Raw genomic sequence first — 16405 nt, 5'->3', positions numbered from 1 at the left:
TACTCGAAACCCTTGTCAATCGTCATTAAGAACAACCATTCAAGTATTTATTTAACATATAGTCGTTGAAAATTCGAACTACAATATTTTCCCGTATGCCCAGGAATAAATCATCAGATGATTTTTTATTCTTTACTCCTGAATTTCAATAATAGACAACTTTTCTATCGTTTTTCTATTCGTCGAGAGAATTATATTTTCTAAAATTTCTAGATCATTACTTCCTATGATATTTTCTTCATGACCTAGAGGTAAACAGTTCTATTTGCATGCTATTACTCAATTTATATATCTGTTATTTTCGGGATCCATTGCTCAAGAACAGTCTTTTTTGAGGGCCGATGAAACGAAGTAATCTTGTTTCGTAGGCTTATGTCAGTTTGTCGGTGTTTTAATGTGAATTCTTACATCTGAAGAATTTTTTTATAACGTGATAGTCAGGCGCTATGTTGAGAGACACGTAATAAAAGAACTATTTTGAGAATTTGTTTGTCAAAAGAAAGTCGAACGCAACGCCGAAAGAGTTTTGATGAATAATTCGCAATAAGATGCAATTCCTGAACCATCGGATGATCTATATTAGTATTTTATTTGAAAGTTATTAAAGAATAATGTTTATTTAAGAGGATTAATATTTGAGGATAGAATTTGTAGTTAAGGTGGCTTGGGCTATGCCGAGAAAGCTTAAGAGATATCAGGAAGAACATCGTGTTAGCTGGACGCTGTGCCATGAGACATGATATTCGGAACGGCGTCGGCTTTCCCTGGGAAGTGTGATAGTTGGACTCTATGCCTATAATAGGAAAACACGCAGAGATTACAAAAGGAAGAAAGATTCGAATAAAATGATAAATAACCGGCCCTAGCAGAAAAACATCACTCTTATATAAAATACCTTTTTTTCAATCGATTCGGACTTGCCGGCACCATTTCCCATCATCCCACTGATTCCAACTTTTTCGTGGTGTGTTTTTTAATGATTTGGAATCAAACCATGGGGGGAATTTGAAAAAAAATGTCAACCTCAAATAAGGACAACCCTAATATATATATATTAGGGTGCTTAAAAAAAAATCCATATTTTTTTTTTCGTGGGTCGAAGAGGGGTGTTAGTATATGTAAAAAAAATGACTTACTCAAATTTTCAGATCTTTTGAAAAATATATAACGGTCCCTCAAACGACTTTTGTATTTTTTTTCCTGTTTTGGAGACAAACGTCATGAAAAAAATCATAAATCGTTATGCAAACATAAAATGCACTTCTCCCTTGAATACATGAAACTTTACCTTTGTGTTGAAAAAAAAAATCATTAATTAAACGGTCCCTCAAATGACTTTTCTGTTCGTATGACATTTTTGTTCATACTAGTGCACTTGTACTTGTTACATTGTAGACCGTGAAGCAATATAAACAGAGCTACTGTGACCACGACAAGGACGAAGCTCAACAGCTACATGAGCTAGGGGCTTCGCAAAAAACATGGGAAAAATATGCTTCATATTCAGCGCAGAGAAAAATTATTTCCGAGCTAAATATTCAAAAAACATATAACATAATTTTGCAATGAATTTGCGTAGTATACTGGAATACACATGTTCAGCGCATTATTCCAATGTATTTTTTGTTCACAATATTTCACTTATTCAACAAAGAAAGTGCATTTTATGTTTACATAACGTTTCATGACTTTTTAAGACTTTTTCCATGATGATTTTCCTCAAAATAGGAAAAACATAGAAAAGTCGTTTGAGGGACCGCTAAATATTTTTTTTTTATCTCAAATTTTGGGAAAGTCACTTTTTTACATGTACTAACATCCCTCTTCGGCCCACGAAAAAAAAAATCGATTTTTTTTGAAGCACCCTAATATATATACATATATGAAAATCGTGAAAATCATGTCAAGAGTCACAAATGCAGTAATATTCTGTTGAACCAATCTTCCGAGCATACTTTTTCAGTTGAAAGTATCAAATGAGGCATTTCTTAGACTGCTGAAAAGTCAGTGTGGATTTAATACTTACGTGAGCAATTGAGTTGTATCCGAAGAAACTTCGTAAATGTTTCTTTTGGTGTAATCATTGAAATTCGTAAGCGCTTTGTAAATTTCCATTTTCGAGTCAATTTTCGCTCGATTCCCACCGTGCCATGTTTCTACGTAAATTACAGAGACCCTCGTATTGAGGGTGCGGAAATACTGTGTTCATGGAAAATAAAATATTTAAATTGAAGAATAATAATGGATTGCAAATAAAGTAGTGATAGCTTTAATAACTAAAATCTGCTCGTATGCATTTTTTAAAAACGGTGGAGGCGGATATTATTGTTGAAAATCATTTACTATCAGAGTCCCTTGAAGTATTTTTTGTGAACTTACGAGATCTGCTATATTTGCAACTTGGATGGCATCATGAACGACTTCCGATCTTGAGCTGCCGTTCCTTTTATCAAACTGAAAAATTAAGCGATCGATATTTCTTAGTCAATCGATAAGGTTTTTTTCTGGATTATCAACTCAAAAAATACAACTACTGCTTTTGAAAAATAAAGCAATCATAGTCTGTTTCAGATGCGGATACATGAATTTCAAACAAATTATGCGAACCATGGCTTTGTCAATGACAATGGCAGTTTCGATGTATTTCGTAGCCTCGCGGACATCCCGCTTGAAACGATTCGGATTCGTTTCCGAAAGACCAAGTACGTGTTTTTGTCGACGAATTTTATTTCCTCGATTATCCACAGGACTTGTATTAGCGCATCCTTGATTCGAGTTCGTTCGAGCTTCAAATATAACGTGAGGATGTACCTGCTAAAATAGAGGGATCTTTGTATAGTTTATCGTTTCGTTGATCGTTTAGTTTTCACTTAACCCATAAATGGATCATATTCAATGTTTTTTTCGTTAATCTGAATATGTGAATGAAGTTTGGGTAAACAGAGTCTCTTTATTGCTATAGGGTCTCCGATAGGAAGTTGCTAAAACTAAATAAGTGTCTCTTCCCTCTATGAATTCAATAGAGGGCCCTTTTACTAAGGTGCATACCTGAGGCTCCGCAGTTTTATTCCAGCCGTGGTTGAATCAAATACGCGCATGTCAAAATGAGTGAGCTCACCACGGAAGAAAAAGTATATCTTATTGAGGGCTACTTCTCGAAGGGATAAATTTATAGTAATACGTATAGAGGGTTTCGTACTAATTGTAAGTTTGGAACTCGAAGAGTTACCAGCGAAAACACTCTGAAGAGGTAAGAATTTAATATTTATTCACATTCATCTATCACACAACTTGTGTTCCAATTAAATTCAACTGGATTTAAGTAATTTTACGTTAATTTTTATAGGATAATCGATAACTTCGTGAAGTATGGTTCACTCCAGCAACGTAAATACGAGTTGCCAGGTCCGTCTGGTACAGTGACTACGCCGGGGAAGATCAACTAGATTGAGAATTGTTTCAGACAAAAACTAAATGATTCGATTCGGAAAACTGTTCAAGCATTAAAAATAACCAAATTATGATTACACAACATTTTGAAATATTTTTTAAAGTTTCATTCGTACAAAATAAGCACTCATGAATTGTTAACTGGGACTTCCGTTTCCGGTGACAGTGGGGAAACAGTGGAGAAAAGTAAGGTGCGGGAAATAAAGGGAAAGAGAGCAAAGAAACAGTGTGGGGAGAGAAAGTGAGGGTGGAAAAGTGGGGAAGAGCGGTGGTAAGAGTGTGGAGGGCAAAAAAGCGTAAGTGGAAAGTGGGGGAAGAAGTGAAAAAAAACCGAGGATAAAAAGGGGACGAAAAGATAGAGGTTAGAGTGGCTTAGGGTGAAGTAGGTAGAGAGTGAGGTGTGAGAAGTTGGGAGTAAGCGAGCGAGGAAAAGTAGGTCAGCGGCGTGTGGAGAACGGCGAAAGTAGGAAAGAGGAGCAGGTTGGTAAGGTAGAGGCGGGATAGGTAAGGTAGGAAAGATAGGATAAAGAAGGAAATAGAGAAGGAGAGTGGAGATAGTGGATATAAGGGAAATGAGTGAGCAGAGTAAGAGAGGAATGGGGGACGGGGTAATGAGAGTGAGGAGCATGGAGGGGGGGGGGGGGGGAAGAGCGAGTAGTGTAGGGAATATAATGGAAGCGATTCTGGCAGGGGACAGGAAGAAGAGGGAAAGGGAGGAAGGAATGGCGAGAGGGGAAGACGGAGGGGAGGTGGAGGCGTTTAAGAGAAGTAGAAAAGTGGTGAGGTCGCCGGAGAGAGAGGAGGGAGAGGCGGACGAGATAGTAAGAAGGGTAGGGGAGATGATGAAGGAGTTGTTGAAGCAGGAGTTAAGGCAAGAGTGTGGGAGAATAGAGAGTAAGGTGGACAGGTGGGCGGAAGAGGTGAGAAAGGAGCATGATGAGATGAGAAGGCAGTGGGGAGAGGAGAGGGAAATGTTCAAAAAGAAGATTGAGGAATTGGAGCGAAAAGTGGAGGTATTGGAGAAGGAAAGAGGGGAGGGGGGAGAGGGTGGGGAAAGGATCGGGAGAAGAGTGTGGGAGGTGGAAAAAGAGCTGGAGAGGAGAGAGAGGGAGGAAAGGAGAAACAATATAGTGGTGAGAGGGGTGAATGTGGCGGAAGGGGTGGAGTGGGAGAGGGAGATAGAGAAGATATGGGAGAGATTAGGAGTGGAAGGAGGCAGGAAAGAGATGAGAAGAATAGGGAGGGTGGATGAGGGAGGGAGGGGGATGGTGTTAATAAGGCTGGAGGGAAGGGAGAAGAAGGTGGAAATAATGAAAGCGAAAGTAAAGCTGAGAGGGAATAGAGAAAGGATAGAGGATGATCTGACAAAAGAGGAAAGGAGAATAAAATGGCTGGTAGAAGGGCAGGCATATGAGGAGAGGAGAAAAGGAAAGAGGGTGAGGGTAGGATATAGGAGGATGTGGGTGGATGGAAAGGTATTGGTGTGGAATGAGGGAGAGGGGAGGTGCACGGAAAGTGTGGGAAACGAATGAGGGAAAGGGACGGGGGGGAGGCCAGGGAAGCAGTCAAAAGAAGGGGGAACGTGGTGAGAGAAAGCAAAATAGAAGAGGTATATAAAGTGGGATTTTGGAATGTGGCGGGGGTGATGAATAAGGACGAGGAGTTCTGGGAGGGTATAAAGCGATGGGATGTGGTGGTTATGTCGGAAACGTGGGCAACGGAGGAGGGGTGGGGGGGCGATAAGGGAAGGATGGGAGAAGGGATTCAGGTGGGTGATACAGGGAGCGAAGAGAGGGAAGGGAAGGGGAAGGGCGAAGGGTGGTATGGCGTTCGGGGTGAAGGAAGAGATAGAGGAAGAAGAAGGGGGGACAGAGCCGGGGGAGGAAGGATGGATGGAAAGAAGGGTGAAGTTGGGGACGGAGTGGTGGATGATAGTGGGGGTGTATGTAAACGGGGACATGGAGAGGAAAAAGGAGCTGATGAGCCGGTGGATGGAAAGAGCAGGGGGGGGAAGGTGGTGATTGGGGGAGATATGAACGTGAGAACTGGAAGGGAAGGCGGAGGTTGGGACGGATGGCGGGTAGGGGAGAGGGAAGCGGTGAGGAGTTCAAGGGACGAGATAGTGACGAAGGAAGGAAAAGAATGGTGCAAGTTCGTGAATGAGAGGGGATGGAGGATAGTGAATGGAAGTGTGGAGGGGGATAGGAAGGGGGAGTGGACGTTTGTGGGGTGAAGGGGTAAGTCGGTAATTGATTACGTGGTAGTGGGGGAGAAAGTGTGGGAAAGAGTGAGGAAATTGGAAGTGGTGAGTAGGGTGGACTCCGACCACATGCCGGTGGTAGTGTGGCTCAAGGGGAGGGGGGGAAGAAGAGGGGCGAGTAAGAAGGGAGTGGGGAAGAGGAAGGAGGGAAGAGGAGTGTGGACAGAGAAGGGAGTGGAGAAGTTTAGAGAGGAATTTGGGAGATGGGAATGGGATACAGAGGGGGTAGAAGAAGGATGGGAGGAAATGAGGGGGAGAATAAAGAGGGCGATGAGAAAGACTGAGGAAGAGCGGGCGGAGGGGCAGAGTGGGGGATGGTGGGATGAGGAATGTAGAAGGGCGAAGGAAGAGGCGAGAAGGGAGCTGGAGAGGTGGAAGAGAGAGGGAAAAGAAGAGGAAAGGTACAGGAGAGAGAAGAGGAAGTTCAGGAGAATATGTGAAGAAAAGAAAATGAAGGAGAGGGAAAGGTGGGAAAGAGAGATAGAGGAGATAAGGACGGAGGGTCAGGTATGGGAGGTAGTCAATAGGGGGAGGAGGAGGAGAAAGGGGGTGAATAAAAAGATAAGAAGAGAAGAATGGGATAGGTACTTTAGAGAGGGGCTGGGAGGGGTAACAGAAAGAAGGGTGAGATTGGGGGAAAGGAGGAGGGAAGGGGAGGACGAAGAAGAAACGGTGATAACAATGGAAGAGGTGAAGAAGGCTATAAGGAAGTTAAAGGACAGAAAAGCGATGGGGGAGGATGGAATTCCGAACGAAGTGTGGAAGTACGGAGGGGAGAGGGTAGTGAATAGCCTGAAGAGGATGTGCGAGAAGGTGTGGAAGGGGGAAGGGTGGCCGGAAGGTTGGAAGGAAGAGATAGTGGTGCCAGTAGTGAAGAAGGGCTAGGGGAAAAGGGTAGAGGAATATAGGGGGGTGACTCTAACGCAAACGGCGTATAAGGTGTACGTAGGGATACTGGCGGAAAGATTGAGGATGGAGGTGGAGGGGAAGGGGATGATGCCAAGGAGTCAGGCGGGATTCAGGGAAGGTATGGGAACAATGGATAACGTATACGTCTTGAACTATTTGATAAATAGGGAAATAACGGAAAGGAGGGGAAAGGTAGTGCTGTTGTTTGTTGATTTGAAGGCGGCCTTCGACTCGGTGGATAGGGCGAAGCTGGTGGAGAGTATGAGGAAGAGAGGGGTAAGAGAGGGGCTAACTGAGAGGTGCGAGGAGGTGATGAAGGAGACATATGCGAGGGTGAAGGTGGGTGGGGAAAAAGGGGAGAAGTTTTGGACAGAAAAAGGGGTTAGGCAGGGGTGTCCGCTGAGCCCGCAGCTATTCACGCTGTTGTTGGCGGACATGGATGAAGAGCTGGAAAAAGGGTGGTGGGGAGGGGTGAAGCTGGGGGGTGGGGGGAAGGTATATTCGCTGGCATATGCGGATGATGTGGTGTTGTTGGCGAAGGATGAGGACGAGATGAAGGGGATGATGAGGACGTTGGAGAGGTACATAGAGGGGAAAGGGCTGGAGGTGAATACGGGAAAGACGAAGGTGATGAGGTGTAGGGTGGGAGGGGGAAGAAAAAGAAAGGTGGTATGGCAATGGGGAGGAGTAAGGATAGAAGAGGTGAATAGGTATACGTACTTGGGTTATGTGGTGAGAGCGAATGGAAGTCAGGAGGAGCAGGTGGAGGAGAGGGTGATGAAGGCGGCGAAGATAATGGGGAAGGTATGGGGGATAGGGAAAAATAAGTTTGGTAGCGATTGGGGAAGGAGAGTGTGGCTTTTCGATAAGTTGGTGTGGCCAGTAGTGAGTTATGGAGTGGAGATTTGTGGGTGGAAGGGAAGGGAGATAGTAGAGAGGCTGCAGGAAAGGTATTTAAGATGGGTGCTGGGGGTGTCGAGAGGGGTGGCGGGGTATATGGTGAGGGAGGAACTGCAAAGGGATAAGCTGGAGGTGCGAGCGGGGATGAGAGCATGGGGATACGAGAAGAGATTGGAGACGGGGAAGGGGGGAGAATTGGTGAGAAGATGTAGGGGTGAGATGAAGAGAAGGGCAGGAAGAAGGCAGGAAGCAGGAGGATGGGAGAGTGAAAGGAAGGAGTTTTACTTAAGGATGGGATGGGATCTGGAGGAGGTGGAGAGGAGATGGGAGAGTGGGGATATGAAGGGGGAGAATATAGTGAGGGAGGAGAGAGTAAGGCAGGAGGAGGGATGATGGGAGAGGATAATTAAGTCAAGGAGTAACAGGGATTACAAGTTTGTGAAGGAGAGAGGGATCCCGGGATATTTGAAAAAGGGGTGGAAGGAGGAGAGATGAGGGAGGGTAGCCAGGTTCAGGCTAGGGGACGAGATGAGAGGGGGGAGGTACTGGGAGCAGAGGGAAGGGAGGGAGTGTAGGATGTGCACGAGTAGCAGGGAGACGTGGGAGCACGTGATGGAGGAATGTACGGGATGGGGGGCGGAGGAGGGTTGGCAAAGTATGAGGGAAGAGGTGTTGGGAGGGGAGGGTCAAGGGGAGGAGTGGATGAAGAAGATTGAGGAGTGGAGAGGGTAGAAGGGAGGGAGTAAAAAGGTGCAGCGGAAACGGAGGTCGCGCGCGGCGTGCAATGGTGTAAGAGGAGTGAGGAATGTGTGTGGGTGTGAATGATCTCTCTCTCTCTCTCGAATTGGAGCGTGTATAGGTTAAGGGCGAGAAGGCAAATAGGCTTAAGAGAAGAAGGGTGTAGAATAAGGAAATGTGTAAATGATGTGTAAATTATGTATATCGAGAAATGTAAAAAGGTGTAAAAATGGAATGGTAAGGAAGTCGAGCTGTAACCCGAAAGGGAAAAATAAAGGCTATATTATTAATTGTTAACTGAACACACCATGACGAATTTTGTAACAACACCATTACGGGAATGTTTGAAGCCAAAGATCTTAATGAGAAAATGATTATTTATTTCGATGAAGTACATTTTTAGATGAATGGGTATGTAGAGAAGCAAAATGGCCGGTTTTGGGGAACTGAAAATCTCAACATATCGCTAGCGAAGTCCCTTCATCCACAGAAAGTAATGGCATCGCCAGCGATTTCAGTAGTAGTACATTGTGTACCAAGAAGGCAAAGTCCCTGCCTCCGAGGTGCACACGATACTTTATATAACCATTCCACGTTTCCCTCGCTTTTTCGAGCGTGTCAGTGGTACGTAAAGTAGGCGTTTTATCGACTGTTGCAGTAGATTAGTGGTGGGGATTAACTCCTAGGAGTTGAAAGTGGCGCTTGTCATACTCCCCACCACTAATCTACTCCAACAGTAGGTAAAACGCCTGTTAAACATAGCCGGTTAAACATGGTCGGTGAAAGGCCTACTTTACGTACCGCTGGCACGCTCGAAAAAGCGAGAAAAACGTGGTTGCGTTATATTAAAGGAATGTATTTGCATTTCTTGCAATCTGCGGTAACAGGAGAGAGTTACAAACAGCTTTCGAAATGAAATTTTTCCCTTATGCAAAAAAGAGGGGACCGGTTAAAAATTGTTTACTTAATGCCAAATGGAGCGACGCCGCACCGGACTCATGAGGTGTTTAAAGCGATTCATCGCGTATATGGGACTGGAGTAATCGGTCTGGGGGTATCCTAAATTTGTTCAAGGCGGACTAGAATGGCCTCCGTACTCATTGAACCTGAACCCTTGTGATTTTTTCTTGTGGGATTACATTAAAGATCATTGTTACACTAAAAACCCCAGCATAGTAGAAGATATGTTGGATACAGTATTTCACAGTTTTCTAGAGAGAATTGATTTTTGTGCACAATCTAACGGTTAGCACTTCGAAAATATTGTAACGGTACGGTTTTGAATAGAGTACGCCATTACGCGTGTGTTCGAGCTTTTTTATATCAATAAAGAGTGGGCATGAAAGAAAAACAAAAGTATGGATCGAACTAAATGGAAATGCAAATGTTTTACGGATCAAATTACAAAAATAAATGAATTTTGTTTGAATTCGTGTTCCGTTTTATTTTATTTCGCATGAAATTTATTTTTATTTCCGGTATTTTTCTCGATAATTTTATTCTCGCATAATATCATTTTTTATTTCGATCGGAATTGCGCAATAATTTAGATTTCCGGTATTTTTCTATTTTTCGATAGTTTTTTTTGTCAACGCTTATTAATTTACTCTCGATTTTTAATAATTGTTTAACTCATAATTTTGGAAACTAACTTTTTGACTCGATATAATTCAAACCAATTGTGATAAGTGAATTTTATTCGCTTTTTCACTCTTATGACTTAATATAATTCAATTATTGTTTTTAGTATGTAAATTCGCTTTTTATCAGCTCAATTTGAATTGAAAATGATAAATAATTCGAAGATAAATGATGAATTTTTCGAGTCTTAAAAATAAAGAAACTTGCTCAGATTAAAAAAAAAATTCTTTTTAAACAATTTAATCAATTTTAATTACCACTCAGAAAACAAATGATATTAGATGGAATAGAATCCACCCAGAGATCTTGAGACAGAACAAACTGTCCCAGCCCTCCTGGATAGATCGGACACTCACCTAAGAATCTTAAGCTCAAACGAAGCCAAATGAGCCCGGCCCTCTTAGCGTGAGGAGGAACGGGTGCTATTTTGTAACCTGAATTCTGAGTGGTTATTTTGTTGAGTTCTGATGAGTGTTATTTTAGCGATGTTATTTTGCTCTTTGTTCTTTGAGCTATTTTTAGAATGAGCAAAAAAAATTTTATGCTTCTTTATTTTCGTAATTATTTGGGCGAGTTTACGTGGCGAGATTTGAAGGCAAGACTGGCGTTTGATAATTGCGAGTGCGAGTCAAGCTCTACGAGATTTGAGACGAAACTGGCTTTTTGTATGCTCGGAGAGCGTTATTGAGTAACGCGGGTCTAACGTAACGAGGTACGAGACGAAACTGGCTATCGGAGCCTCTGCGCTCGTCCTTTTATACCCGCCGAAACAAAGAAAATAATGATAATAATACGATAGACTTTGCCCTGTTTCATGATTTGCCCCGCGACTTAATCTCGAAGCAGGGATTTCCACTCTAAGTTCTCTCATTGGTACGGTGATTCCTCGCGTGGGTCCCTATTGACCGAGTCGAGCTGAATTCACACTGCGCATGTGCAAGAATTTGATAAAATTTGATAAAACCAATTTTTATTCGTTTTATGCACAGTTCGTGTCTATTTCTATTGTTTTATTTTTAATTGATTTTATGAACGAGAACATTTTTATTTCATATTAATTAATTATTAAACCAAACTGACATTTCTTGCACGTGCTTGTGGAATTAGGCCATCGCGCATGCGTACCTTGCACGCTCGATCTCGCAAAGAAAAGTTTTCTTAAAAATCTAAATGATTTTGACCTGAAATTTTTACCTGTTTGTTCAGAATACATTTCAGAAAAAATTGTTCAGAGAAAATTGTTTAATTGAAATTTGATAAAATAAAGAATTTCTTGAGTTTAGGGCATTTTGGAGAAAGCAATTTGAGTTGGCAGTACTGAGAGCGCCTCGCTTCCCGAGCGCCGCTTCGTGAAATGACAGTTTTTCAACATGGCCGCCGATGTAAACACTCGTGCGTGCCATGTTGTCAAGTTAAAATAAAATAACGTGCTCGAATCGGTGTGTTTCGCTTCAATATGTATCATTAATCACTGTACTTTTTTGTTATTTTTATAAGATATAATAAATTGACATAACAAATATTTGACTGAGTTTTATTTACGTGCATTTAAAATTGCAGAGTTTCCTCTATTTAAATCAATTTGGCTTTTCTGATTCTGTGCACGGGTTTTGAAATGACAGCCGATTAGTTTCAGCAACTTTCTATTGGACACCCTATAGTTGAAAAATTAACAGTTGAAATCATGAAAATTCAGCGTAAAATTCGAGCCTGCGATATTCAATACAACTCTTGTGAGACACCGTTACTGACCGACAAATCACCTCCGTAAAAGGGTTGAATGACGAACGTTTCATTGCCAAGATGTATAATGCCGCTCACGCCATTGCACGTATGAAATGCAGCACTAGCGCCAGGATAATCTCTTACAGTACCGTGATAATAGCAATGCTCAATTTCCTGAAAACAAGCAATGTTACATTTTTTCATTTCGTTATGTTATTCAATAAATAAAATTAGAAATTTAAGATAAGTTATAATAATTAAAAAATAAAATATATTCAATCGTACATTCAAAATTCGTCGAGCTTCAGATCAGTTTTGAAACATGGCGTTTCTTAGACTTTTAAGATAAATTCATCATTATTATTACACACCTGTTTCGATTCTTGTTCGGCGCCACTTGGGAGGAAGTCCTTTTGCCTCAAATTCGGCGCCAACAGTTGTCTGTAAAAATGTATTCAGTTGCTTCTCATCAAAAACAGATATAAACACCTATAAAATGAGGAAAAATCACATTTTGCACGATTAAATATTTCTATTTTGTATTTTCAAACCGTGTTGCATCAAATTTCAACCGATGTTTTCTAATTAAAGATCAATGGTACTTGACCCGTTTAGGGTATCTCTTTCTTCGGTCCCTGTTCATGGTAGCATGGGTCGTTGAAGAGCTGAGCCACGTTAGAACACGTGATTTGTCAATGAAAAAATTCTGTGTAACTTCCAAACATTGCTCAATACTTCTGCTTCAAAGACGTGTCATGAAGATTGCAAAAACATTCGAACAAATATTTTATTTTTCGTCATAAATATATCTACTTCGCAAAATTCACGAAAAAATGACTCAATCTCCAGCAACCCACAATACCTTAATCGGGTTAAATTCGCAGGACAACAGGATTATAATTTCAGGTTCCGCATTTAGTTCCATTTTCCCCAATTCAATTTCATTATTTTCTGACGAGAGGATAATCCCACGCTTCAGGTAACGCGATACATGACGACGCTTCCTCTTGACACTAATATATTTCTCTTTTTAAAAGTGTTGGAACGCCCTTGACACGTTCTCTGTGCAATGCTTCGTGCTATCGCGAGTTGAAAAAAACCCCTTGAGATCCGCCGATTCGGCATCGCTTGATCGCCGCCTCTAAGGTGGCTCATGGATGCCCATGGTAACGACTAAAATATTGATGTCCGCTGAAAACCCTGTCACGACGATCGCTTTCGAGCTTTCGTCGGCGTGGCGAGGATTTTGGAAGATTAGTTCCGTTTGGTCTAGATTGACACTCGTTTATATCCGTGGAATAACTCCATAATTCAGCATCTCACACGGCAGTGTAGTGAATCCCACTGGATTTTGGGTGAACTCTCATAGAGATCGTCAGTCTATTCTTTGTTAACAAACGCGACTGGGCATCACGATCTCTGATTCAAAGACGTTCTTATGGTTACAATTTCTTTTTATGTTGTTTAATTTGATTTATTTTTCAATTTGTGTGTATATGCGAACCACGTGTCGTTTGTAGCGCAGTCATTTGAAAGAGTGTGTGTAATGTGATAACGTTCAGTTATGAATGCTCTTGGGAATCTTGTCAATACATACGTTATTGTGTATTGTAACGTAACGCTCTTGCCGACCCCGGGCCTGAACGCCACCACGCGTCGGTTCGAGCTACCTTAATAGAAAAGGAGCGCGTATGAAAGAAACGTGAGAACGCGGAATTTGATTTTGAAAAATTTAACAATTCCGATTTATTCAATTTTGATCAATTTTACAGGATAACTTCGTTTTGATTTGTTGTCGTGAAATATTCGCAATCGTACTTGCCGATTGGGAGAAATTTTGTTTCACTCGCCGTTTCGAATTCGAACAATTTTTAATTTACGCGTTTTTCGCTGATCTATATATATATATCTGTTGCGTGACTGACTGACTGACTGACAGACAACGCACAGCCTACACCACTGAAGTTAGGATCGTGAAATTTGTCACGGTTACCCCTCTCCCATCGTAGACGCTCACTAAGAACGGATTTTGTTCGTTCTCTACCCAAAAAAAAATGATCGCAAATTTTTTTTTTCAATTTTTTTTTTCATTTTCAATACTCGATGCATGATTCTATACACGATTAATTGAAAAATCACACACACGCACGCACGCACATCCGGACATTCTTATAGATATGAATTTTCGACGTTTTGCGACAGTTTAAGCACATTGCTATTGAAAACTGGAAAAATCAAAATTTCACCATCCCATAGCTTCCTGTATGAGGAAGCAAAAATAACGACTTCGCGTAGGCGGCGAGTTGGAAATTTAGAAATAAATACACGTTTCATGTATGATGGATCTGTAATTATCGACGTATCTTAGGATTTTTTGAATATTCGCACTGAATAGGGTTTTCGAATGTGAATTTTTTGAAGTTTTTCCATAGCCAACTCGGTACTGATCTTTTTTTGTCAATCAAAGTCTGTAGATGTTTTTTGACATAGCAAATTTTGACAGATCGTTTTCTGACGCTACCATGTTTAAACGTGTCGAAACGTAACAAGAAAAGGAAAGGACGTGTACAAAAATATAAAAGACGAATAATAATCTGGAATTTACGACACAAGTTTATACGGATATCGTTGGATTCGGAATATTTAGAGACGACAAATTTATTTACTGTCATCGGGGAAGTTATTTCGACACGAGGATATATTTTTTTGTCGATATTTATATAGATAAAAATTTATCGAAACGAGTAAAGACATAGCAAGGGCGTGTACTGAAATTATACACAGTGTATGATAGATTAAATTTTATATTGCAAACGCGCGCGAAAGCTATGTCAAGAAATGTAAACGCATACCTGTACACAGTATCACATAGGTCATATGGAAATCTGTGTTGGATACTATTGTGTGCCCAGCGAAGCGGGCATACCTTGGCTAGTTTTCAAAATAAAAAGAAAAAAGTTTCGATAATCCAAAGTTTTTTAATTTTATACAATAGAAAAAAATTTATTATTATTATTATTAATTTGAAGCGATATAATCTCAAATTCGTACCGCGACCTCTTGAATTATCGATGATGTCAAGGAATTTACAAGATTTACAAAAATAAAAATGAAATCTGACTCGGGCTCAGTTGTATCAAGTTTGAACTTAAAAAAAATGGTAATCAAAAAAAATTTATAAAATTTACAAATTCAAAAGTTAATTTACAAAAAAAAAACATTCCTGATTCTAGCAAGCAAAAGAAGAAATAAAAATTGGTTAAGTTAAGGAACAAACCCCAGGCTCTGGGATTGAAACGTTACCGAATCGCTCCGAGATCCTGAGCATCTGCAAGGTTAGTTAATTTACCGTCTACGGGCTCTGGGATTGAAACGTCACCGAATCGCTCCGAGATCCCGTGCAACGGAAATTTGGAAAGTTTAGAGGTTAGGTGCGGACCCTGGGCTCTGGGATTGAAACGTCACCGAATCGTTTCGAGATTCCAGGCATCCAGAAAAAATTAGGATAATAGGTTAGGTTACTTGCCAAAATCAGGAAGAATGTTTGAGGTCAGCCTTTTTGTTCCGAGTCAGAATTTTGAGGAAGGACTGCCCCCTGAATGAGTCGCGCAGCGCTTCTTATACCCCGTTCTCCACTCTAAAATGTCTTTATCGCTGAATTTTCGGTTTTTGGACGCGTTCTGCGCATTCTAATGTAACGGGACTTGCTATTGGCTCGTTGCCATGATTCACGCCCGCCCGTTGGTTGAGTGGGCTAACATCTGATGCGCGGTCTACCGCTTTTTATGATTTTCAGCTTATTGCGATTTTCAACAACGAAAACTTCAATTTGATCAGTTATTATTCATTTTCTTCTTTAATTTGGCATTGTTACTTCATTTAATATGATTCGAATAATTACAATCGCTAAAAGTCACGTACGCGTCCTATAGCCTATTAACGCTCTGCTCGCACATGCGTCACAGTTGATTTTTATATTTTTCATTTGTGATTAGATTTTATATTATCAATTTGACTCATGATCATTTTTCTTCAATTCGTTATAATTTTTCGCTTCATTTGAGCCTAGTTACAATATTTTACGAAACCGCGTTGAATTTTAATTAACAAAAGAGAAAAATATGATAGTTCGAGTTTTTAATACGCGGCACCGTTAGTATCGCGCTCCACCGCTTCTATAGAGCCTTTGTATTGCCCACCAGTACGGCCGCCGCCGGCCAGCAGTGACGCGTCTCACCGGTCGTTGTACGCGCTCGGTCAAAACATCGCGCCGCGTTGCGATGTTTTTCGAGGTTAGGTTCGGGTTCTAGTCAATTCGGGTCGTTCAGGAGGGCGTTACGTCACAGTATATGGATGATATTCTGATTGTTAGAGTTCAAGGTATGAATGAATCTTTGAATATCATGAAATTTTCTTTCCTGAAATAAAAAGTTGAATATCTTGGCTTTGAAATGAGTCTTGCCAAACCCAAAGAAAATTAAGGCTCTGATCACTTCAGCCCCACCACAAACAATGGCTGAGTTGCCTAAGTTCATAGGATTAGCATCATATTTCCGTCAGTTTGTGCCTAAGTTTCCTCAGCTTATGACACCACTTTTTGTTTTGACAAGTTCTTGGAAAAGAAATCTCGATAGGAAATCTGATAATGAGACAATAAGGCAACGAATGATCATTTCATTAACCAATAAGCCGGTGTTGACAATATACCATCCGAAATGTCCAAGTGAATTGCACACAGCTGCAAGTTTTATTGGATATGGTGCTATTCTTATGCAAAAAGTG

At 41.0% G+C, this 16405-nt stretch overlaps 1 protein-coding gene across 20 annotated transcripts in view; it reads right to left on the bottom strand.

The window, feature by feature from the left end:
• Window positions 1-16405, bottom strand: part of mmd (mind-meld) — a 619790-nt gene that overhangs the window by 379017 nt on the left and 224368 nt on the right. For 18 of the 20 annotated variants that reach the window (XM_043427306.1, XM_043427287.1, XM_043427309.1 and 15 more), the window contains exons 7-11: window positions 11995-12064; window positions 11651-11797; window positions 2608-2814; window positions 2380-2454; window positions 2027-2199 (exon numbers count right to left, since the gene is read on the bottom strand). In XM_043427306.1, coding sequence (XP_043283241.1) covers window positions 2027-2199; window positions 2380-2454; window positions 2608-2814; window positions 11651-11797; window positions 11995-12064 — 672 coding nt within the window. The remainder of the gene's footprint in view (window positions 1-2026; window positions 2200-2379; window positions 2455-2607; window positions 2815-11650; window positions 11798-11994; window positions 12065-16405) is intronic. The other 2 variants (XM_043427302.1, XM_043427305.1) reach the window with 1 other exon arrangement.

This window comes from Venturia canescens, chromosome 8 (genome assembly GCF_019457755.1).
Source record: "Venturia canescens isolate UGA chromosome 8, ASM1945775v1, whole genome shotgun sequence".
Classification (NCBI taxonomy): domain Eukaryota; kingdom Metazoa; phylum Arthropoda; class Insecta; order Hymenoptera; family Ichneumonidae; genus Venturia; species Venturia canescens.
Note: the sequence above shows the minus strand (reverse complement) of the source record. Positions and strands in the feature narration are given on the sequence as shown.